Raw genomic sequence first — 24,924 nt, 5'->3', positions numbered from 1 at the left:
GTAGGCAGAGCGGCAGGTAGAGGGAGAGGGAAGAGCAGGCTCTCCACTGAGCAGGGAGCCCGATGCTGGGCTCAATCCCAGGACCCTGGGATCATGACCTGAGCAGAAGGCAGATGCTTAATGACCGAACCACCCAGGCATCCCAGAGTAAGTTTTGACGTCAGGTAGTGTGAGTCCTCCAATGTTGTTCTTTTTAAAGATCATTTTGGTTGTTCTGGGTCCTTTGCATTTCCATGTGAAGTTTAGGATCAGATTGTCGGTTTCTGCAAAAAAAAGTCAGCCAGGGTTTTGAAAGGGATTGCAGTAAATCTGTTGACTAATTTGGAAATTATTGCCACTTTACCAATACTAAGTTTTCTAATCCACGATTACTGCCTGTCTTTCCATCTATTTGGGTCCTCTTTAATGTCTCTCAACATTTTTTATGGTTTTCAGTGTGCAAATTTTGCACTTCTTTTGATGAATTTATTCTTAAGTATTTTTTAGAAATTTCTGATGCTATTATAAATGGAGTTGTTTCCCTAACTGAATTTTCCAGATTATTCTCTACTAGTGTATAGGAAAGCAATTGTTAATTTTATTCTGATTTTGTATTCTGCAAACTTTCTGTATTTGTTTATTATCTCTGAGTGTGTGTGTGTGTGTGTGTGTGTGTGTGTGTGTGTGTGAGATGCTTAGAATTTTTTATATATGAGATCAGGTCATCTGCAAATAGAAAAGTTTTACTTTTTCCTTTCTGATCTGGATGCATTCTATTTCTTGCCTATTTGCCCTCCAGTACAATGTTGAAGAGAAGTTATGAGAGTGAACACCCTTGCCTGATCCTAGGCAGAAAGATTTCATCCTTTCACTACTAAGTATAATGTTAACTGTGGGTTTTTCATTGATACACTTCATCAGTTTGAGGAAGTTCCCTTCTATTCCTAGTTTGTTGAGTGTTTGTATCATAAGAAAGTGTTGTGGGGTTTTTTGTTGTTGTTAAATGCTTGTCCTATGTCTATTAGATAATAGATTAATATTTTTCATTGAAGTTGTAAAAATTTTGGCCATTATTTCTTCAAGTATTGTTTTTGCCCCCTTCTCGTTTGTCTTTCTTTCTGGGACTCCCATTATGTGCATGTTGATATTCTTCATTGTGTGCCACAGGTCTCTGAGGCTCTGTTCATTTTTCTTAACTCTTTTTTCTTTGTTTGTTTCCACTAGAACATCTCCAGTGGTCTATCTTTAAGTTCACTAATCCTTTTTTTCTGCCTGCTCAAATTTATTGTTGAGCCTCTCTAGTAAATTTTTCATATCAGTTACTGTATTTTTCAACTCTAGAATTTTTATTTATTGTTTTAGAGGTGGGGGGAGGGATAGAGGGAGAGAGAGAGAGAGAAAGAATCTTAAGCAGACTCCATGCCCAGTGCAGAGCCTGACACGGAGCTCTATTTCACAACCCTGAGATCATGATCTGAGCCAAAATCAAGAGTCGGACACTTAACTGACTGAGCCACCCAGGTACCCCACAACTCTAGAATTTTTATTTAACTCTTTTTATAATTTTTCTTTACTGATATTCTATAGATGGTGAGACATTGATCTCATAGTTTCCGTTAGTTCTTTGAACATGTTTAAAATATCCGATTTAAAGTCTTTGTCTAGTAAATCCAATATGTGAGCTTTCTCAAACAGTTTCTCTTGATCACTTACTTTCCTAGATATAGGACATACTTTCTTGTTTCTTTGCATGCCTTATAATTTTCTGTTGAAAATTATATTAAGGAAAATTTCCTTAGTAAACACTTCTTAGATTGTTGGAAGATTTTGTTAATGTCCAGGGTTATGATAACACTGATTTTCTAATTTTTTACCAGTGTTTTTATTGCTTTTGTGGAGATTTTCAGAGGCCCTTAATTCTATCATTTCTGCTGACATCCAATAGCATTTTGAATTAACCTCTATTATAGCACTTATAATAAATGGTATGTATGACCTACTTTATTCCCCTGCTAGGCTGTGAGCTCCTAGAGGGAAAGGATTGTGTCTTACTCGCCTCCTTATTTTTCCCTTCCAGAGCAAAGCCAGGTGCTTGGTAAATAGCAGGCTGTTGTTGAAGCAATGAGTGATTGAACCCCTAAAGAAGGTAACAATTGAGAAAAAATTTATGTTGACTTGGGATGCTATGGCCTTATTTCTTAATCCTAGAGAATTCTGGAAAAACTATTCTTGCATTTGTATCTAGACAGTTCTGAGAATTTCTATCCCAATTGTATCACTTTTTAATAGAGTGTCCTAAGGCAGTTTTCATAATCATTTAGAACCTCAGTTTTCCATATATGCAATGTGGATAATAATATTTAAGATCATAATAATGTGATCCTAGGAGGTTCAGAGGATTGGATGAGATGACACATATAAAGCCCAAAACACAGTGTACAGCAATGCTGCTCATAATTATGAGTGTTTATTATTCTTGCCTTTCCTAACTCCAGGAAACTTTAATCATTTCCTGTTTAATTTGAGCAAGGGTTTAGCAAATGCACTTGCTAACAGCAACTGATGCACAATGCTGTCTTCAACTCCCTCATACCTGAGCTTCCACAAAGGCCTTCCTTGAAACCCATACAGGGAAAACAACCAAGGTGCTCCATCCACGAGGCTCATGCACTAACAGCTATGCACAGAAAACACTTGCTGCCCTGTGGCACTGGCCAGGTATGGAGACAGAGACTGTGAGGCAGCTTTCCTGGAGGACTGGAGGCTTTAAAGCTGGGGAAGGTAGGCAACCCCAGGACTTACGCAAAAAGGGAAGCAACCCTACAGACTCCTGAAAAGCAAAACAGAGGGGTCCTCAGACCTTCCAGGATGATGGTCTTGGGGGAAGAGTGTAGGGGACAAGTTGTGCTGGGATCTCTCTAATTTATTTACACTTCCTAGTATGGCTTTTCTTGAGGGAAAAAAAAAGGTTTCTTTTTTTAAACTCTGAAAATAACTAACCTACCCCAAGCCCCTTATTAGATAGATGAAAATGCAGATCAGAAAAATTCAATGAGTCACCCAAGATCAGACAGGAAGGAAGCAGCAAAGCTCCAAGGTTGATGTTCTGACTGGGAGTCCAGGATTTTTTCCATCTTATCTGCTGTGACCCTGTTAAATTATCTCCCCTGTCTTGAGTCATGTACACATCTCATCTCCGAGAATAACTTATCTGACCATAGATACTTGGATCTACAGGGTTTGGAGGTTACATTTAGAATCAAGAGGATGGGGTTCAAACACGAGATCTGGTGTCATCAGTTAACCTGTGTGAATCATTGTTTTCATCGAAAAAAATGGGGCTCCAAATCCACTTCCTACTTCCCTCCTCTGGTTGTTCTAACTATCACAGAAATAAAAGACATGAAAAAGATTTTTCATTCTAATTTTTTTCATCCACATGTTTACTAAGATCCACCATTTATTTCCTTAGTAGCAGAATACTGATACTCGTGGCTTTATTTGGTTTGGAAAATCCCTAGTCCTAACTCTTTAATCAGAATCCTAGGCCACCCTCTCTTCATGCTAATCCCTGGGCTAGGAGTCAAGAAGAGACTGCATCAGTGGCTTGGAGTTTGTCACTCTGTCCCACACCTACAGGATGCCATATGATGTGAGTGACTCCACCCAGGACAACTCCCTTTAGCTCCTGCTCATATTTCCAAATGCTCACTGGACTCAGATACTTGAGTACCAAGAGACATCTGTATTTATTCCCTTCCAAGCTTTATGGTCTTCCCCATCTTTGCCTGACATCTCCAAAAACTTAGGTGTCATCCTCATGTTCTTTCATGCCTTCAAACTTAATACAGTTTACAATAATGGAAGTTGTACGTTTCTCCTCAACATCCATGTGGTTCTTCCCCACTGTGTAGCCCCTATGTCTTTTGGGTAGGATGGATCACACCCATACTTTCATTGGTCCAAGCCAACTAAGGTAATCTCATCCCTTATCCATGCTGATTGTGTCTAGTAACTCCCATCAAAGCTAATCAGTCCACTGGCAATGGAGGTATAGTGGGGGTTTTAAGCTAACTCTCTGATCCATTCTCCTGGCAATAGATATTTGTTCAGAGATGGCTCAATCAATCCCAAAATCAAGATTTTTGTTTTACAGTTGTTGGAAATGATACCTGCCTCTCCTCCATGCAAATAAAACCATCTTGCCACCATGTATGTATCTTGCTCTTGAAGCCCTCTTGCAACAATGTATGGACTCAGCTTAAGAATAAATGGACACACAAAGGGTGGGGAACAGATGGAGTAGGACTGAGAATCAGAAAAATAAGGCTAGAGCCCTGATCAAACCTTGCCTGAAGCCTACAACTATCAGCTTTCATTTTTATGTCTGTAAATTGTCCTTATTTTCTGAAGAAAGTTAAGATTGAATTTTGTTTCCTGAAATCAAAAGAACCAAACTAATGAATTTATTCAAACTGCTAGCAAATTGTTATATTTGCTTCCAAAACCATATATCATATCTGTTCACTTAACATTACCACCATCACTTTCCTCATTTCAAGGCAATAGCACCTGAAGCCTGGACTAGCATAACAGTATCCATTTCACCTTCTTACCTCCACTGTTGGCTACTCCAATGTAGTCTCCACACAGCAGTCAGAGAGACTAGTTAAAAATGGAAATCAGATCTGGCTACTTCCTCATTAAAACCTTTCAAAGACTTTAATTTGTTCTTAAAAAAAAAAACCACCAAAAAACCTAATCCATCTTTTCTATCTACCACCTCCTACCCATCCTACCTTACATCCCTGCTGGACGTGGTCCCTGCATCTCTCATTGCTTCTTGAGTCCATCTGCTCTAGCCTCACGAATCTTTATGTTCCTTGAACAGTCATGCTGTTTCCCACTTGCTTGTTCCTTCTGCCTGGAATGCTTTTCCCCTGCCCTCCACATGACTGCCTTATTCTCAGCCTTTAAGTCTGGGCTCAAATATCACCTCCTCAGAGGTCTCTTTCCTGACCACCCTCCCAGTCCCTTCCTATCTTATCCCTTGTTTATCTCCTTTGGGGTTCCTGTCACAATTTGTAATGATCTACTTTATACACTTACTTGTTGATTGTTACTAGAATGTCAGCTGCTCATGAGGACCTTGACTGTCTTGTTTAAATTGTGTCCTGATTTATAATTAGGCTCAATAAACATTTGTTCAATGAACACCCGAGAGTGGCTCAGCAACAAGAAACCTGTAGGGAGGTGTTCCCAGAGCGCCACCCAGTGGTGGGCTGAGGCCTGGCATGGAGGTCAGTGGATCCCCACAGCCAATGACACACCGTTAACACTGGTCTGAATCATCTGCCAGGTGAGAGAGACTGAACGAACACCCCAGTCAGCTGCTGGGACGTGAAGGCCAGGCAGCTGGGATCACATTATAGTGTACTGCTCTGGCCACACACACCACAGCTTCCGAGGCATCCCCTTCACTTGGGAGCTTGTTAGAAATGCAGACTCTCCTCCCCACCCCAGACCTACCAAACCAGAGTCTGCACTTAACAAGATTCCCAGATGATCCTGTGCATTTTATGGTTTGAGAAGCCAGACTCTTTCTCCCACCTCAAAATGCACTGCCTGCACTGAAACCCGAAAATCTCTGAGCCAGGAAGCTTCCCCAGGCACTTATGACCTTCAGCAGGGTGTTCAACATTTTTATGCCTTAGTCTCTCCATTATTTACAAGACCTGACCCTATTATCTTGTAAATGATATCATGGTGATAAAACAAAAAGCTTTGGGCTGAGGATCTCCTGCTCGTCTATGATCTTTGGGATTTGGGGAATTAGTAAGAGAAAGATGAAAGCAAGCCATAGGATAAGATGGAGGTAAGTAAAAATAAAGGACTTCTGGAGGGAAATGTGTATACATATGTGTGTATATATTAATATGCATGTGTATGTTATATATGCACATGTGTGTACATATCAATATGCATACGCCTATGTCTGTAATATATGCATATGTACATATATCTGCATGTGTGCATATATTAATATGCACATGTACATGTATATTAATATGCATGTGCATATTATATATGCACAGGTGTGTATGTTAGTATGCATATGCATATATATTAATATGCACATGCATATATATTAATATGCATGTGCCTTATGTTATACATGCAAAGCTACATATATCTGCATGTGTGTATATATTATATATGCACATGTGTACATAGATATAAATGTACAGGTGTGTGTATATATTAATATGCATATGCATGTATTTGTTATATATGTATACACATATATGTATGTACATATTATATATATGCATGTATTTGTTATATATATACATATGTATATATATGTATGTACATATTATATGCATATATGTTATATGTGCATATAAAACAGCAGAGAATGGTCTCAGAGATGACTCAGAGATGACTGAGAAATCTCAGCTAAATCACTCTTTGTAAAATGGATGTCGGTAATCCCCCCCCATCAGTGGTTCTTAATCCTGGTTGCACAGTAGGATCACCTGGGAGCTTTTAAAAGTCTCAAGCTCAGCCAGCTCTTCAGGCCAATTACATCATTGTCTCTGTGGGAGGAACCCAGACACCAGTAGTCTGTAAAGCTCCACCATGCTTCTCAAGCTCTAAGTGCACACAAATTACCTGGTGGGGGGTTGTTAAAAAGCACATTCAGATTTGGGAGGTCTGAGGTGGAGCCTGAGTCTATATTTCTAAGAAGCACTTGGGCGGAACTGTTGCTTCTGGTCCAGAGACCACACTCTGAATCACCAAGCCCCAGATGGTTCAATGCGCAGACAAGTGTGACAACTGTTTCTAAGGATGTGCAGAAAATTAAATGAGGTAGCAGATTTGATGTGTGTTGCATATAGTTGTCTCCCAACACTCGTAATTTTCCCATATACCCCTTTCTTGAGTGACTAATAAGAAAAATCAGGGGATAGCAAGGAAGAGCCGATAAGGTCCCTGATGGAGGGAATTGAAATATTTGTTGAACACCCCCTACGTGCCATGTGCTTTAAATTATGCCACCCGGTGAGTCCATTTTGGCGGGCACGGAACAAACTCAGAGATAAGAACCTTGCTCCAACTTGGTCACACACTGTATAAAAGGCAAATCCTGGATTCATGCCTCCGTCTCTCCAATACCCACACTTAAGTGCTTTCCAAGCTGCCATGCTGCCTCTTACCTAGAAGGGGAAGGACTTGCATGTGTTCCCACAGCTGCAGAGGGAGGGGCAGCTGGGCGGAGGGTGCCTTGCAGGGAGACAATGGAGGCCATTGTAGGGGCAGCTAGAGGAAAGAACAGGTGTGTGCTGTCAGGGCCAGGGAACAGCTTACGAGGGGAACAGCAAGTTACCACAACCAAGAGGAGAGGGAAGATTTAGGGATTATGATTTTGGCCTTCACCCAGGGCTTTTCCAGCACTCATGACCTTAGAAACATTACCATCACCAAATGCCATTTACTGCACATTCGAGGAGGCTCGGGCTGCTTCTCTGAGCATAGTACTTGGAATGCCCTCCTAATCAAATCCTCTGTGCAGGAAGACTTCGGAGGTTTATATTTGGTAGACTTCCAGTGACTGTTCTGCAGGCAAAGAAAGGGGCAACGCTGTAGGGCCACCTGGGCGGTCTCTGGCCAGTGGGCATGCAATTTCTGTTCCCTTCAAGGAGAGATGGGGAATCACATCATCATCTGAAGTAGAAAACAGCTAGACATCAGGCTTCTGTACTAAGAGCAGAAAAGAAAGCTTGCCTGAGATCCTGCAGGAATCAGGAATTCACCCGTAGGGCCTCACCAGGGAACTCCCAGGCTCTTCTGAAAGGTACGTCCAGGGTAACGGTTCAGGATGAATTTATCATTGAGTTCACACTGCCACCTTGTGGTAGAAGCTAAGCACTGCGTGGTCCTAAACTACCAAGCATTTATGCGTGTCAGATCTTTGCATTTTCCCCTCATTTTCTTTTCATTTAGCTTATATGACAGGACAGAGAGTAATGATATTTACTGAGATAGGGAAAATAATACTGGAGGCAGTTTTATGGGAGGGGGAGTGAGCAAATTGAACCAGGAATGTCTCTGACAGAGAAAACAACATGAAATCCTACCAATTTCATGGCAAGGAGAAAGATACAAATAAATGAGGCCTGTTACCTTGCTATTGAATTTATTTTTCTATGTAGAAAATTTTCAAAAATCCCCTTACTTTTTAAGCAAAAATATAGACATAGTTTAGGCCATAGTTAATTTATATTTCCTTTTTTTGCTAATCAATCAGGCACACAGTCCCTCCCCTCCCCAGAAAAATTGTTCCAGGGGGGATTTTTTTGGGGGGGAGGGGGAGGCCAGGGATTATACATTCCTATACCTCAGGGATAACTTGCTATTTTGTTTGTGACTTTAATTCAAGTCCATTTGTCAATAGGCAGAGCCGTCTTTCCCAGCAGGAAGATGGGGAGGGGCGGGGGCTATTATTCTACTGTACTTATATTTCCTTACAAAAATAAACTCTGAAATAAATGGATCTGAGAACGGTAGGTGATCTTAGAAGGCAAATTTTGTGCCTTTTAAATTGGGTTTCATGCAGTTGCCGGTTCTGCAGAAGTGAGACTGGGTGGGTACTCTGGGTGCTGGTGAGCAGGAGGCAAGGCAGGGCCCTCCATCTGTTTTAAACAATGAGCTTTCGGGTAACATTGTATTAGTCTGCTAAGGCTGCTGTAACAAAATACCCCTGGCTGGGTGGCTTAAACAACAGACATTTATTGTCTCAGTTCTGGAGGTGGAAGTCCAAGATCAAGGTGCCATCAGGGTTCGTGTCTGGTGAGAGCTCTCCCCCTGGCTTGCAGACATCTGTGTCCTCACATGGCCTTTCCCTGATGCCCAAGGGAGAGAGGAGAGAGAGAGAGAGAGAGAGAGAGAGAGAGAGCTCTGGTATCTCTTCTTACAAAAAGATTAGTCCTATTAGGTCAGGGCCCCACCCTTATGACCTCATTTCATCTTGATCATTCCTGTAAAGACGCTATGTCCAAATACAGTCACATTGGGGGTTAGGGCTTCAACATATGAATTTTAGGAGGGGACAAAAACATACAATCCATAACATACATCTTGTTTGAAAAAGAGTTAGACTTTCGATAGAGTCTGAAAACCTCGTGCCCTTGTCGGAGCCCATTCAGATTGAGTAGAAAGGATGGGCTCGAGAGGGCGTGGGATTCACCCAGGGCCCCCCAGTGAGAGGGTGGCAGGGCTGGAGCCTCAGCACCACACGTGAGGGCGTTCACGGGGCTCCCCTCCCCCTTGGGTTACATTTTTAAAATAATGGAGACACACAGGTTACTAAGTCAAGCCACAGCCACTTAAAGGAAAATCCAGAATGGGGCTGACATGCTCTGCACATTGAAAGTCAGTGGGAGACAATTCTGTTGAAACCCGTGACTAAACCGAGCACACCGTGGAGCTCAGAGGGCATGTTTAATTTACCTAGAATGAGGGAAAAGAGTTTAGTTTTGACGTAGAGACTTGCGGAGACTCTGAAGGAAACTTCTGGGTAATGTCGATAATGCTGATGACTATGTGACTCCACTTGCGTGGACACAGCTGGGACCCTAGGCTCTACTTTTGAACCTTCTTAGCCAGATTAGCACAGTTTTTACTCACAAAAGCCAGGAAGAGGTAAGGAGGGGTGGACCTTTTCTGAGGTGACTGGAAAGGATCTCGGACCCGTCTCACCCCATCAGCCCAGTGTCCGATGGGGACAGAGCATCTTTGCCACCAGGTGATCCAAGCAGGAGCTCAGGGAGAGCATGATGGCAACAGTGATGGATGGTGTGGGCTGGGGGACTGACTGGCATGTCCCCCCAGGCCCGTTGTGTCCGTGTGGGGGGAGCAGGGCATTGTCCCTACTAGCGGCACTGGGGGCCCCCTACGCGCATGGAGGAAAGGGACCTGGGGCAGATTGCTCAACAGGAGCCTGAAGGGGCAGCAGAGTGAGGAGGGAGGGGAGGGACACTCACCAAAATCAATGAACAGAAGGGGCCAGGAAACAAACACGTCAAGGAGACAGAAGTAACTGCTTTCTTCATTTGTTTTCCTGACTGTTAAAGTTCCTGACGTATTCTACAGTGAACATGGAGAAGATCAGCAGGCAGTTTGAGGGCTGTGTATGGGCCTGGGTGGGGGCCGGGCAGAGCAGGGGGAGTTGCAGAAGGTTCCAGGGCTTTGGGGGCAGTGCTCTAAGTTTTTTCAGGTGTTGACGGTCTTCCAGGGACCGGCTCTGATTCCTCTCCCAGTCCGGTGCCTGTGCCAAGGGCTTGCAGGGAGGTGGGCATCCGAAAGGACCCAGCCACCTCCTTTGTCCCTCTGGCCTGGGAGGTGAGCTGCTCTGTGGAAGTGCAGGGTAGGGTTGTGGTAGCAAGGAGGGCAGAGGAAAGGCTCTGTACACGGCGTCCACAAGGACTCCAGATCCTGAAAGTGCTTTGAGACATGGGCAGAAAAGCTCGAAGGTGGCAAGGCTCCCTAAACTCATTCCATGAGTGAGAGTCGGGGGTGTGGGTAGACTTGGGGCTTCCCATGGAGCTTTGGTCATTCCCCATGGGGCGCTGCTTCAGCCCCTGCCATCTCCTGCCAACCCAGTCCAGGCTGGAGATGCTCCGAGCCCACCTTCTCCCCTCTACACAGGCTTGGGGTGCAGGGCCGGAGCTATAGGTGTCCTTGACCATGCCTGGCCAGCCTGCATCCCCCCCACCTCTCTGAGTCTGGGGGTCACCTCCCTTCTCTTCTCACTGTGCTCCCTTGTTCCACCTTATGGGGTTAGTGTCTTTAATGGTGGAGAGAAGGGCAGATCCCCAATAAAGACAATTTAAAGACTCCTGAACTGTGGGGGCAGGGTCAGTATCTCTGGGCTCTGGACACTGTCACCTTTGTGGCCACCCACTCAGCCTGTATGGGAGCCCAGCTCAGGTCCCAGGACTTCCCCAATCAGTTCCCACTGCAGGCCTAAGACCAGGAACCCAGCTGGTCACTGGAGTGAGGCTCAGTGGCATCTTGTCTCTACAGCACCCAGCTCAGGGCGTGGTCTAGAAAACGTGCTGTGTGAAGGCTGCTTCCTTCTCCCTTCCACTTGGTTTTGCCCAGTGACGGAGCCAGCCTCTGTTGAATGCAGACTTCTTGTGAGTCACGTTTATGTGACCTGATTTTCTGCATCTGCAAAGCTGAGAGGCAGGTCCTGGTACACAGGGACCCCAGATGCTGTTCTCATGACCATCCTATCCCCACCCTCTGGGGACCTGTTTCCTCCCTGCTCCGCATCTGGGGCTTGAGCTTTCACCTTTCCTGCATCCGAGGTCCCTGGGGCAGCCAGCTCTCCATCATCAGACCTTCTGCAGAGCCCACCACCTCCATTTCCCTCTAGGGCGACGGGTCCCCCCAGGTCTGTGCACCTGCCACACCTTGTCCCTGAAATGCTGACTCTGCTGGGGGTGCAGATGTCCATCCAGGGATGGGGACCCCATCACTGTCACAAACCTAGATGCCAGGCTCTGCAGGGAATATACAAGCTACAGCTGATGGAAGGGGAATGGAAGGGGACAAGCGCCGGGCAAAGGACAGAGCTGCTCTGAGTTCTACAGACTGTTGCCAGGGAGCCTCCTCCAGGCTGGTGGGGCCTCATCTTCAGACATCTGGACTTTTAAATACATTATCTTGATTTTTAATGCTGGTGACTCAGCAGCACGCAGCTAGCTGTCTCTGACCGGCGGGTGCTGGTGGCTGTCAGTGAACTTAACGCGCCAGGTGATGTTCTGTCCCTTCTGCCCGGTGAAGTCACCATGCCCGTCACCACATCTCACAAGCTGGGAACCAGAGGCACACACAGACTCAGTCGCTTGCACCAGATCTCAGTTTAATAAGTGGCATTGGAACGCTGACAGCCTGGATGGCCCTCCCACAAGAAACCGGGGGCTTTCACGCCTTTCTCTGTAAGACTCAGAGCCCTGACAGCTGTTTTAATGAGGTTCCGTGTGTGTGGTGGGTACACATTATCTTGCTTAAACCTCACAGCGGCCCCGTGGAGACCTTACATTATGGGTCAGGAAGCTCAGTTCAGAGGGAGTGACTTTGCCAAGGTCTCTCAGCCTCTGTTTGGAGGGCTGTGATGGAAACTCGTATCTGTCTGGCGCCAACGTCCCAGGTCCTCCCACGCAGCCTGGGTGCTTTCTGAATCCCCCGTGTCCGACCGAGGCCCAGGCCCAACAGGGCCATCCCGAGGCAGGCAGGGAGCGAGTGTCTGGAGCTTGGCTTCTGAGGCTGCTGGGCAGGACTCCGGGGCAGCCTCCTAGCCCGGGGCTCAGTCCAGGGTGTCAGAGGTGGGCCTGGGTCTGAGCAGCCCCCCGGAGAACCTCACCGGGCTCGGTCCAGCTCGCTTCTCTGTGGGGAGAGGCACTGCCAGATTCCCCTGTGGACCATCTCCTTGCCCAGGGCATAGTTGATGGCATTGATCGTGGGCACTGTTTTGGCAATGAGGGCAGGCACCTGTTGGGACAGAAAAGTTCAGGGAAGAAGCCTCGCAGCCTCGGCTCCTCTCCCTGTCCCACTTGGTGACCCCAGTCCCACCCCCACCCCCCACCCCACAGCCCCCAGTCATCTGTCCCGGGCTGGATTCTGCAACTCCCAAGGCCTCCTTGACCAGTTGGCAGATGACGCAGGGAAGCACACCCCGTCCTGAGCACCAGTCTTAGCCTTGGTCCCAGAGCGTGGCTGTCCCTGTCCTCTCACGCGAGGCCAAGGCAATGTCAAGGTGCAGCCCCGTGTGGCCCCCAAGAGAAGCAAATTCCCCGTGCAATAGAAGTGTTCCAAGGAAGAGAGGAAGAGACTACCAGGAGGCCAGAAAGCAGGAAAAAGAGACGGGGCCAGACGGAGAGACACGGAGATGGAGCGAGTTCTAACTCCGGGTCCGGGAGGTGTCTGTACCATCTGCAGCTTGGGGGAGACGGCGCTCACGTCCGTCACGGTGGCAGAGAGATACAGGACGGCATAGGGGCCCCAGCCGAACAGCAGCGTCCTGGCCGGCACAGTGGTGTTCACCTGCCGAGAGATGGTCACGGGAGGGAGGCACTGACTTGCTCTAGCCGGCTGTGGCCCCACGCGCGGGGGGCGACCAGGTGGGCACGCAGCCGGGCGGGGCAGTGTGACCCGGCTGTGGGAAGGCGCTGAGCCTGCGGAGGACCTTGGGGCCAGATGGACCTCTCTGGCGTGTAAGCTGTGTGACCCTAAACCTGTCATTTAACCTTACTTGACTTCAGTTGTCTTGTTTGCAAAAATGGTTTGATAATGCTTCACTTACCTGGAGGCGGGGACCAGGGGGCGGATAATGAGCTCCCTTCCGGGTCCACGCTCGGGTTGCGGAGCTCTGGGCTCCGTGGGTGTGGCCGGGTGATGCGGCTCCCCAGGCTGGGCTGCCCTCACGCCTCAGTCCCAGAACCGGCTCGCCAGCAGCCTGCCGCCGCCGCAGCCCCCCGGCGGGTCGGCCTGCGCTGGGTTCCAAGCGGCTCTCCAAGGTGCGAGGTACAAGGGCGGGCGGGCCCTGTGGTGCCGCCTCTGGCCACAGGGAGGCGCACGACTTGCGCTCTAATTTCCGGACGGAAGGGGCTCTTCCGGCTTCCCCCACACACTCGGACGTTAAAACGCGGACGCTGAAAATCAGTGCCTATTATCTCTTTGCGTCTCCCTTTAACGAAGATGGTGACTTAAGTTGAAAGAGGACACGTTTCTTGATGAAATACAAATATGTCAGTTGGGAGACATTTATTCTCTTGAATTGCCCCTCAGTCCAAAAAAGAAAAGAAAAGAAAAAAAATGGGCTTCGCCCTGACGGAGGGGCTCCCGAGCGGAGCTGAGGCCGGAGGAGAACGGAGCCCTCAGCGGAGACAGTGTCACCTCCCGGAGCCGCTCTGCTCTTGACCGAGGTCCCCGCGCCCACGCGCAGCGACCTCTGCTGATGCTGCGGGGACTGATGGGTTCAAGTCAGGCGGGGGAGGAGGGAAGAGAAAACCGGCGTGGCAGCCCTGTCTCCTGGCCGATTGAACTTCCAATAAATGTGGCGACTTTGAGCACCCAGGTCGTGCTTGGGCGGGCAGCGCGGAGGACAGCCCGGAGGCGGTGAGGGGCAAGGGGAGCACGAGCCCAGAGCCACGATTCTGGCCCCGGCCCAGCCCTCGTCCTCCCGCTGACTCAGAGCAACCTGGATCTCCGGCTAAAATCGATTTGTACAGTCCTTTTCCAATTCACGGGGGAAAAAAGTAATAATAATGTGGCAGATTAAGTGTCTCAACAAAGATCGTTTCTTTTATGCACTTAAGACCACTTGGGTCATGGAGTCCCAGACCTGGGTTTGATCCAACTCTGCTATTACTACTTTCAGGGCTTGTAGCTGGTTACTTAAACCCTTACAGCCTCAATTTTCTAGCCTGTGGCAAAGTGATAACAAAACCTTCCTTAGAGAGTGGTTGGGAAGATGGAATGGCATAATGCACAGAAAAGTAGTATTAGTATCTGATTTTTTTTTTTTTTTAAACTTGGTGCTTGTTATGGCTCGTCTACTAGAGATTGTCCAGGTGACAAAAGAAAATTGTGGAAAGGGAATATTAAGGCAGAAATTCAGAAATGGCCAGGAGGGCTTTTTTTGAAGGATTGTTTTTCTTGGATAAATGTGCTTGCAGGTGTGAGTTTATGTTGTGGATAACAACAGTCTGTACCTGTGATTAAATTAAACATTTTGGAGCAATTTAAAAGAAGCATTTGAAAAGTGTGTCATTTTGTGCCAACCCTTAAATCCTTGGGAAGAATGAAATGTGACAGCATGGATGGGGTCCAGCAGGGTGCCCTGGATCTCGAGGTTATGGGGTCCCGTAAGTCTGAGCAGTCCTGACCCTTCCTCCCAGGTCTTGGCGATGCCCAGCAATGGCGAGGGTGCATTCCTGCCCTGACATCCCAAGCTCTGTGAATGCTGAATTTTTTTCTGATCACTGAAAACACAGAAAACCCCTAACTACTGTCTCTCACATCATTCATGTTCCCTGAGAGGGACAGAGGGATTTCTTCAGCTCTGGGAGTTGGTCCTCACCTGGAGGTGTCCTGTCTTCCTGAGTTTCTGCTCCATGAACCGGTAGGATGTGAGCGTGATGAAGAGAGGCAGGAAGAAGTTGAAAAAGGCCATGGTGAGGAGGAAGCTGGTGAAGTTTCTGCAGGCAGAGCAGGTAGAGGAGTCAGGACCATCTCTTGGGGGGAGATCAGCTGCCCTTGAAGGCTTATTAGCCTTTGCTCTAGACAGCCACATGTGAGGAACTGCTCTCATCAGACAAAAACTCTGAGTGTGGTCAACCCTGGGTCCCAGACAGACTCCCTTTAGAGACAGGGAGCCATTAGGTCCTTCTTGAATTTACCTTTAGGAGTTGGAGGGCTGAGATGAGGGAGAGTCCTCCTTCAACTCTCTGTTGGGCAGTTCAAGTGCTCAGTCCTGCTTTCTGTATGTGCCCCAAGCATGGAGAATGGGACACTTCAGTTTGGGAAACATGTTTACCAAATGCAAGATAGGTCAATGGACCAAGAGGAAGGATCATTCAAGGAATGCTTGGCACAGGGATTTGAAAGGGGTCTGCAGATGACAAAGAGACTGGACACTGTGTCACCGAAGAAATCATTGAAAGGACCACAGGAGGGCTTGGGCGCCCAGGGAGGGTCATGGGAAAGTGGGAGGGCTAACCAGGAACAGGTGGGAGTCACAGAAAGGCAGACTCCCATTCTGTGAAGGGAAGACCATGTTACCTGGGTGCTGCCCAGTAGGGAGGGGTAGGAGGAAAGCCTGCCAGAGGACTGGACACTGGCTGGGAGGATACCTGTAGGGAGTGCTCTGGAAGGACACTTGTACCAGACTTGGGTTCTCAAGTAGGTTTCACCTGGAAAGCCTGTCTTCAGGGGTAGGTGCACCATGAGTAAACATGTAAAGCAGATGAATGCAACATGGCTCTAGTAGAAGAGGGGAGCTGGAGCCCAGGTGGCCTCTCCCCAAGGTGTCCCCTAAAGGGTCTCTCTAAGCCCTGGTGTCCCCAGAGCCACATGGATGGGGCAGTACTAGACATATGCTCCATGATGGTGGGGGCCATCATGCATCAATCTTTTTCTAGGGCTTGGCCCAGCAGTTGGCTCACAGCAGATACTCAGGAAATTCAGAGAACTAAACTCTATGCCAAGGAGGTCCCTCCCAATGCAAAGACCTTAACGTTCTTTGGCTGTATTGAACAAAGGACACAACTCCCTTTAGAAACTGATCAAGTCAGAGCTGGGACAACTGACTGTGCTGAAGTTGGCAAAGGGGTCACGGGACTCAGCGACTGTTGTAACTGACACAGACCAACAGCTTAGGGGGTAATACTCCTTCTCGGGCACAACTTTATTCCCCAGTTTGCATAACATGCCCATCACTTGGCCGGCTTTCAGAATGGGCTTTCCCTAGTCCCACTGTCAACTTGCAAGTGGGCATCATGACCAAGGAGTTGAGATTGTCTGGCAAATGTTGACATTTCCCCATTTAGGTTTTCAGCTGTGATGCTGTTGTTCCCAAGGAAGGGAGCCTTGGAGCTTCTCCTCCCACCTCACCTGTCCCCCCTGGAGTAGTCCAGGGTGCAGCACGTTCCGAGAGGCTCATAGTCATAGTGGCCCCAGCCCAGGAGGGGCAGTGCTGCCCAGAAGGCAGAAGACAGCCACACACAGATCACCAAGGAGACGGCCGTGTTCCATGCCAACTGGCTGCCTGCATGGGAGAGAGGGGGAGGAGGGTCCAGAGGAGGCGCTAGCTAGGCAGGGTGCAGAAGAATGGACTTCATCCTCACACAGAATGTTCCTAAATCCTGGCTCTGATGCTATTAGCTTATTGTCTCAGGCAAGTTAAAAGTTTCTCCGAGCCTCCGTTTTCTCCTCCACGAAATGAGAATGATGATCCCTGTCTCAGAGGATGGTTATGAAGAATAAAAGAGATAATGCGTGGCGAAGGCCTCCTAGTAGACACTCTCTACCATCTTCCTTAGAGGACAGAGAAGGAGGGAGGAGCAAAGAAAGAGGTGCTTCCCCAAGTCAACTAGGGAAGAAGCATGGGCAGTGGTTCGGGTGAGGGTCATGAGGGAGGGAGGCAGAAGTCTGGACTTCCCACCGTCCTTAGCTGTTGCTCAGACACAGCCACTGTCCCTGCTTCCAGGATACCCTCTGAGGACTAGGGGCGCCATCTCAGTGCTGATGGCAGGGGCTTGGTCCCAACAGCATCTTTTCATGTGACCAGTCCCAGTGACCTGACCGCCTTCATGTCCCCTCCTCCCATGCCCCTCTTGGTAGCAGCCTCATCCAGCCCTCCCATCTGGTAGTTCTTCCTGGCCCCAGCTTCAGAAAGCTTTTCCCTTGTGCCTTGTCTGTCTGTGGTTTATTTGTCATGTTCTTTTGTGGACAAGGCCCCAGGGCAGAGGGCAGGACTCTGTGTGGGGTTTGGTCTGCAGAGAAGAGCAGATCTACACCCTCCTTCATCCTGACACCACATCCACTGACAAAAGCCCCGGATGCAGTTTGCTTGAATGTGACCTCCTGCTATGGACTGAATGTCCACCAGACTCCTCTGTGGAAGCCTTCATCCCCGTGGGATGATATTCCAGGGGAGAGCCTTTGAGAGGTAATTAGGTCACAAGGTTGGAGCTCCCATAATTTGATTAGTGCCCTTATGCGAGAAGACACAAGAGAGATGATTTGTCTTCTCTACGTGATGACACAGCAGGAAGGGAGCTGTCCAGAAGCCAGGAAGATGGCTCTCGCCAGAACCCAGCAGGGCTGCCACCCTGATCTTGGACTTCCAGCGTCGAGAAACTATGAGAAATCCATCTCTGTTGTTTAAGCATCCAGCGTATGGTATTTTGTTATGGCAGCCCAAGCTGACAAAGACACCCCTCCCCCTAACTGTGGACACAATAATTAGTACCTACCATGACCCATATATTGCTTTTTTGGCTTTGGAAATGGATGACCATGGTGACATGTCCAGGGTCACCCAGTATGGAGTAGATAAGCTCAGGCCCCCTCCATTCCCCTCCCCCATTTTCATATTCTCCACAGTGCCATCCAGCTCAGGAAAGGCTTTGCTCTAGGGACCCCAGAATAGGGATCAACTGCTCTACATTGAGGAAGGGAAGCGTGTTGCTGTCTGAGGAGGTGTGCATTGTGTATGTGCTCGTGTGTATGTGTGTGTATGTGTGCACACAGTCGTCTGAGGGAGCTTCGGGGGTCAGACTGGGATAGGAGTGGTAGGATGGGAGCTCCGAGGTCAGGTGGGGCAGGTGGGGCTAACCTGCCTCTAGAAATGATCATCTTCGTTCTTACCACTTCTATCAACTTTCTGGCCTGGGGAGAGGTGCGCGACTTTGCTGGGGTTGGGGGGGGGGGTGGGCGCTGTGCGTGTGGGGTCAGGGAAGACCAGCAGATTCCAAACGGGCCATGCCCAGGGCTTCAGGCCATGCTGGCCATGGACCCACAGCAGCCTCCATGCCAGGCAGAGTCACCTTTCGGGACGTGGGGCCTTCCTGGGAGGGAGTGACTGCCTCAGGAGACATCCCGGCCATGCCCAATCACCCCCCCCCCCACCTCTACTAGCTGGGTGACCCTGGGAAGCAACTTAACTTCTCTGAGCCTCTGCTTCCCAGTCTGCAAGTTGGAGTTTGCGATAAGGGTTAGAGGAGTCACCGCTCCCCAAAGTATGAGTGGGATTCTAGAACATGTTTATTTTAATGTGTACTAAAATTATAAGGACATCAGAGATATTGTTTAGGAGGATACTAGAGCAGGTGTTTACATTTTTTTAAACGAATCACTTTTAAGAAAAAAAATCAAGTAAATAACAGAGCAGGTGGTACAGTGACATGGCCCATTATGAAAGTGATATTTGACAATACAGCTTGGGAAATCTGGGGCTGGACTGGTCTTCATGAAGCCCTGGCATGGTGGAGGCCCCATGGAAGTGTGAGATGCAGGGATACACGCCCACTACACACACACACACACACACACACATAGCCTCAACGGGGCCTGTCTGCAAGGGCATTTTCTGTACCCATGATCTCATTTGATTTTCAGAATAAAACTGGGAGGTTGCTTATAAAAATCTGCTCTTAGAGGAGACAGAGGTTCAGAGAGGACTCCTGCCTTGCCTGAGGCTGCGTTGACATTGAGGGCACAGGTAGCCTTTCTGGCCTGTGCCCTGGCACCTTTCCTGCCCACTCTCCCTGCCTCCCTCCTTTCCTGAATGCCCACGCCGCATACTCAGGGACATGCTCGCCCACCCACACTCCCCCGGACTGGGAAACGCCGAGCAGACCTTTGGCCTGCTCACCCTCGGCGTGTAGACGTCCCTCCCCGCTGGGAGTGCAGACTCACGCGTGCAGTAGTGGTGATAGCGCCCCCAGGCGACGGCCGCGCTGCTGCAGATGCTGCTCAGTGCTGTCAGAAAGCCCTGGAAACCAAGAGCCTGGCAGCCTTCCGAGCCATAGGGCCAGCGCCTGTGGGAGACACTGGGGCCGGTGACCCCTTCCCTCTGTCCCTGCCCTGCTCCCACACCTGCCCCTCAGGAGCTTGGAGGGCACCCTCCTGAATGTTGGCCTGGCTCCCCAGAAGAGGGCTTCATTGTCTGCTTTTCCTCTGAGGAAACAGGGGCCCCAGAGGTCAAGTTCCTGGGGTGAACAGGTGGAGCCCGATGCAAACTCCCTGGGCTCCATGTCTTTCTCTGCACTCAGAGGGACCAAAGGGTCTCTCTGTGTGGTCAGAAGCCTCCAGCACAGGAAATGGGACATCCTGGGAAGAAAGCCCAGGCCTTTCTTCTATAGATAGGGAAACTGAGGCTCAGAGAAGAAAAGGCACTGAGCCAAGGTCACACAGCAGATGAAGGCAAGGTCAGAGGGCAGACCGCAGGACTCCCAGCTCTCAGCCCCATGGGTCAAGCAATCGTAAGTAAAAGCTTCCATTGCCCCCTCACTAAACCCAGGAAGGGGCAGGAGGAGATCAGGGCAAGGAATCCTCACGGATTCCGACCCCACAGACTGGTCAGCCCTGAGCAAGCACACTCAGGTGGGCTCCAGCCTCCGTTTGAGCACCTGGAACCAGAGCAGAAATGTTCAGTTCACTTAAGAAAACAATTCTGTAAACACCAGACACCGTGTTGAAAGATCCTGGTTTGCACCTAAGGAGGTTTTAGACACTTGTCAAAATCCTGTGGGCTTTTGCAAATACATCTGTCGGGCTTCCTGGGTGCCATGCATCGTTTTCAGTTATTTCCACAGAATAACAAGTGAATACTTCCAGCCACCGTACGAGTTAGGTAATAATAATTCAACTTACAGGAGAAGCCAAGAGATAGAAACACAGAAGCCAGGACTCAAATCTAGGCAGCCTGGTTGCAGGGCCTGTGCCCTTCATCCCTACAGTCAACCAGCTCTGTGGAGGTTTTGAGCAACTCCTGTGCCCCAGAAATCAGCCATGGCTCTTCAGGGATAGTGTGGAATTTGGATTTAACCACGTACTGCCTGCCCACCCTATCCCCTACAGTTTTCTCTAGGTGGGAAGAATGCCTCTGACCTGGCTGCCCAGTGCCCAGAGGTCAGGCCCCAGGCTGGGCCCCTGAGCTCAGGGGTGGGGTGGGGGGAAGCGGGTACCGGAGGAGGCTGGATGTGGCTGCAACGAGGGCATTCAGGCTGATCCCAGTGTCCGCCAGAGCCAGGCTCAGCACCAGCAGGTGGGTGGGGGTCCGCAGCTCCGGGGTCTTGCAGAAAGAGAGGATGGTGAGACTATTGAGACAGAGGCCAGTGAGAGCTGGAAAGAAGGGGGAGGCCGGTGTCAGGGCTGGAGAGGCTGCCTGGGGTCAGAACCAGGGCCTGGGGTGGACGGAGCCTCAGCAACCTGCCCCCTTCACGCTCAGCTACCTTGTCGGTGCAGCTCGTCAAACATTGCTGAGAAAGGCTGGCTCTCAGATACCACAGGCCCTAAGATGCACATCCTGCCCCCTCCTTACTCAAAGATAAGGAAGAAACCAGTAAGGCACAGCATGGTTCATATGCTGGAATAGTCGCAGTCACTGACAGCTGCTGACACTTATCACAGCCTGGGCACTGGGCCAAGCACTTTCTGAGGGTCCTCCCGTTCCATCTTCACCTGGATGCTGTCCTCCCCATGTGCAGCTGGGAAACAGGCTTAGAGAGACTAGTTAACTTGCCCTAAGCACACAGCTGGTGAGTGGCGGAGCTGGGACTCAGACTCACGTCTGTTTAATTCTAAAATGCCACTCTGAGAGCTGTGCAGCAACATTAGGGAGAGCCTGGGCGAAGGGGGTTGAGGTACGAGCCGGGGGCTGCCCGGGACAGCAAGCGGTAAGGTGAGCTGGAGAGGGCAACCTCAGGCAGCCGACAGACCAGACCTGGGGCTTTCGCTTGGTCCCTCACTTGCTGCTCCTTTTGGTCTCTGAACCCTGGCTTCCCCATCGGAAGGGAGGAATGGGGAAGGATCCTGCCTTCAAAACTGTGAGTGTAAGTATGGAGATTCCTCAAAAAATTGAAAATAGAGCTGCCCTATGACCCAGCAATTGCACTACTGGGTATTTACCCCAAAGATACAAATGTAGGGATCCGAAGGGGTACGTGCACCCTGATGTTTACAGCAGCAATGTCCACAATAGCCAAACCGTGGAAAGAGCCAAGATGTCCATCGACAGATGAATGGATAAAGAAGATGTGGTATATATATACAATGGAATATTATGCAGCCATCAAAAGGAATGAGATCTTGTCATTTGCAACGACGTGGATGGAACTGGAGGGTGTTATGCTGAGCGAAATAAGTCAATCAGAGAAAGGCATGTATCATATGACCTCACTGATACGAGGAATTCTTAATCTCAGGAAACAAACTGAGGGTTGCTGGAGTGGTGGGGGGTGTGAGGGATGGGGTGACTGGGTGATGGACATTGGGGAGGGTATGTGCTATGGTGAGCACGCTGTGAATTTTGTAAGACTGATGAATCACAGACCTGTATCTCTGAAACAAATAATACATTAAATGTTAAAAAAAAAAAAAAAGAAGAAGATAGTAGGAAGGGAAAAATGAACGGGGGGAAATCAGAGGGGGAGACGAACCATGAGAGACGATGGACTCCACGAAACAAACTGAGGGTTCTAGAGGGGACGGGTGTGGGGGGATGGGTTAGCCTGGTGATGGGTATTAAAGAGGGCACGTTCTGCATGGAGCACTGGGTGTTATATGCAAACAATGAATCATGGATCACTACATCAAAAACTAATGATGTAATGTATGGTGATTAACATAACATAATAAAATAAGAAAAATGTAAAATAAAAAAAACTGCGAGTGTTTACTAGGAGGACAGGGTGTGGAAGAACATTCTAGAAAAGGGGAGCAGCATGTCCAAGGACCTAAAGTGGTAAAATTTCAAGGCATGTTTGAGGACTGAGAGGGGTGCTGGATTGTAGGGTTCCTAGAAGAGAGGAAGAGGGGCAGGGCCCCCAGACAATGGTGTCGGGGACCTCGGGGACCAGCCTAGTGACTGCCACTCCCTCCCCGCTGTGCATTCTCATTGGGGGAGGCAATGGGCTGACAATTTCTCTGGATCAGCTGTGAACAAGGGTTGCATTCCTGATTAACCTAGTCCTGAGCTGACCCAGCACCAGGGTCTCCAGTCCCAGCTCTGGCCTCAGGGAGCATCTTAGCAATTCTGGGCTGAGGCAGGCACTTCAGGGAGTCAGGCAGCCCCTGGAATGGAAATGCTTAGGGCTGAGGAATGGAGATGGTGGGAGCAATGCGGAGCCAGAGAGGATGGGGGCAAATGAAATTAAATCCTCAGTGTCTGTCGAGGCTAGCACTTCACACCCATGACCCCTTCAAACCTTCACCACCACACACTTGGAGTCCGAGAACCTGGCTGACTTGGTTATAGTCACATGGAGAGCAGGTGACAGAGCTGTCTGTCTCCAGAACCTACCAGAGGCCTGAGCTTATATGAGATTCTTAGCAGGATTTCCAGGGAGTGGGTTAAACTTTCTCCCAGCTGGAGGGACAAGAAAAGGCCTGAACCTTGTTCTTGTTCATGTTCTGGGCAGATGTCCCTCATTCCCTGGGCCTTGCCTGGCTTCTCTCTCTCTCGGCTCCCAGCCTGCAGCCTGCATCCCACAGGTGCACCCATCAGAAGCCCCATGGGTGTAGGCACAGAGGAGTAGGGTTTGGGGGCCTCTTCTTGTCAACTCCACAGCTGTGGCCTGGATCAGGGAGCCCACTGGGTCCCCGCTCCACCCAGGCCCTTCCTGGCTCACCTTCTACCAGCAGCACCGTCCCCACAGCCAACACTTCCAGCTCGCTGAAGCCGGTGGGCAGGGACCCCGATTCTGCCATGCTGGGCCCTTCTCCCTGCCAGCCCAGCTCTTCTTTGGCTCTTTAAGCCAGGCCCCACCTTTTAAAGGGCCATTCCACGTGCTGGCACATGCAGGTGATTATGCTAGGCCTTGGGCTCCTTCTTGCTGCCCCCTTCCCTAAACTGTGCTTTTGGCCCAAGTAGAAGGAACGCATTCACCAGTTGGACAGTGCAGCCTTTGTGAAGCTGGAATGGAACGCTTTCTCATTCATTTCAGCCCAGTCGGGCAGGATTAAGGTCCCAGAATCCAAACCGTGTGTGGCTGAGAGCCAAATTAGAAAAGAGTTGCATAACCAAGGGAGGGGTGGGGAACAGAAAGAGGGATTTAGGCGGCAGCTGTGCCTGAGAATTGGTTCGGAGCCAGGCCCTTCCATGTGTGTCCTCACAAGCGAAGGGGAAAGGATGATAATCGGCAAGCCAGCCGTTGTCATAGAAAGAATCCCAGCCGGGACCAGAGATGGAGTTTGTGGTTCTGAACCTGCAATTAACCAGCTACGGGCACTGGGGTGGAACCACTGGGGTCTTCTCAGTTTCCTCCTTTGCAAGGTAAACAAACATCTTTTCCCACGGCCTGCGTAAGTCTTGGTTAGAAGAATACGTCATGGATATGGCCTCCAGGGCTGTAGCTCCCAACTCCCACAGGGCATTTACGCTACACAAACATAAAAGTCTCCCAAGGCATGAGCTTGGCACAGAGGGGCTGATGTCTTAGTGGCCCCTCAACCCGCTAAGAGCCTTGCTCCTACAAATGAGAAGTTACGCATTGGCTGACAGTGAAATTTACATCTGGAAACACTGATCTAGAGTGATTTCACTCGTTTTCAGATAAAGAAACCAAAGGCCCGGAGCTCTATCAGCAATATAAGCTAATGTTTAGGCCCCGCTAGGAGCCAGGCACTGTGCTAACTGATCTGAGGATGATTCCTACAGCAACTCCATGAATTAGAGACCATCATTCTTTGCATTTCATGTGAGGAAGCAGGCTCAAAGCAGTTAGGAATTGACCTGAGGTCACAGAGTGATTTGTGAATGAAGCTGAAACAAAAGCCCGACCTCCTGTCCCTGGACTCCAGGTCAAGCAGCTCCTTCTATTCCACAAATGTTTACTTCCCGTGCTTTTCCTGCTGTTTGTCCCCACTTAATCAAGCCTAACCACCCTGCAAGGCTGAGCTGACGGCCCACATCCTCCTGGAAACCTTTCTTGATAACCCAGTTACTCCTTTTTCCTAATTTCTATCTTGCATTACCGTGTGTCATTACCATATGTCAGGTTTTTTTCATGCCTACAAGATCGCAGAAGACTTCAAGGGACAAGGGAAAGCAGGACAGGGCCAGGAATCAAGGGTAGAGCTCCGTTAGGCTAGAGAGAGATAGGAAGACATCCCCAACAGAAGGCGGAAAAGGCAGGTGTGGGAATAATA

General features: G+C 49.2%; 1 protein-coding gene across 3 annotated transcripts; it reads right to left on the bottom strand.

Moving 5' to 3' along the window:
- Positions 1–11,790: 11,790 nt before the first annotated feature.
- Positions 11,791–23,517, bottom strand: RGR (retinal G protein coupled receptor). Of its 3 annotated transcripts, none has more exons than XM_032423773.1 (7): positions 23,406–23,517; positions 20,742–20,898; positions 19,471–19,604; positions 16,663–16,816; positions 15,131–15,248; positions 12,979–13,092; positions 11,791–12,540 (listed from the first exon to the last, which is right to left on the bottom strand). In XM_032423773.1, exons 1-7 carry the CDS (start codon positions 23,482–23,484, stop codon positions 12,409–12,411), a joined length of 888 nt encoding a protein of 295 aa, XP_032279664.1. In that variant the 5' UTR covers positions 23,485–23,517; the 3' UTR covers positions 11,791–12,408. The 3 variants fall into 3 exon arrangements, with proteins under 3 accessions (XP_032279664.1, XP_032279663.1, XP_032279665.1); XM_032423772.1 differs by having other exon boundaries at positions 19,471–19,592; XM_032423774.1 differs by lacking the exon at positions 12,979–13,092 and having other exon boundaries at positions 19,471–19,592.
- Between the last annotated feature and the right edge of the window lie 1,407 nt (positions 23,518–24,924).

Source organism: Phoca vitulina, unplaced genomic scaffold, assembly GCF_004348235.1.
Source record: "Phoca vitulina isolate PV1807 unplaced genomic scaffold, GSC_HSeal_1.0 scaffold29, whole genome shotgun sequence".
Lineage (NCBI taxonomy): Eukaryota > Metazoa > Chordata > Mammalia > Carnivora > Phocidae > Phoca > Phoca vitulina.
Note: the sequence above shows the minus strand (reverse complement) of the source record. Positions and strands in the feature narration are given on the sequence as shown.

What these genes read in the sequence shown, in the direction of transcription:
- RGR (XM_032423773.1), bottom strand. Translation starts at nt 23,484, where the DNA reads ATGGCAGAATCGGGGTCCCTGCCCACCGGCTTCAGCGAGCTGGAAGTG. An exon ending in GACGGTGCTGCTGGTAGAAG is followed by an intron (nt 20,899 to 23,405) that starts GTGAGCCAGGAA and finishes CCTTCTTTCCAG; the next exon opens with CTCTCACTGGCCTCTGTCTC. An exon ending in TCTCCCCCAAGCTGCAGATG is followed by an intron (nt 12,541 to 12,978) that starts GTACAGACACCT and finishes CTGTCCCAACAG; the next exon opens with GTGCCTGCCCTCATTGCCAA.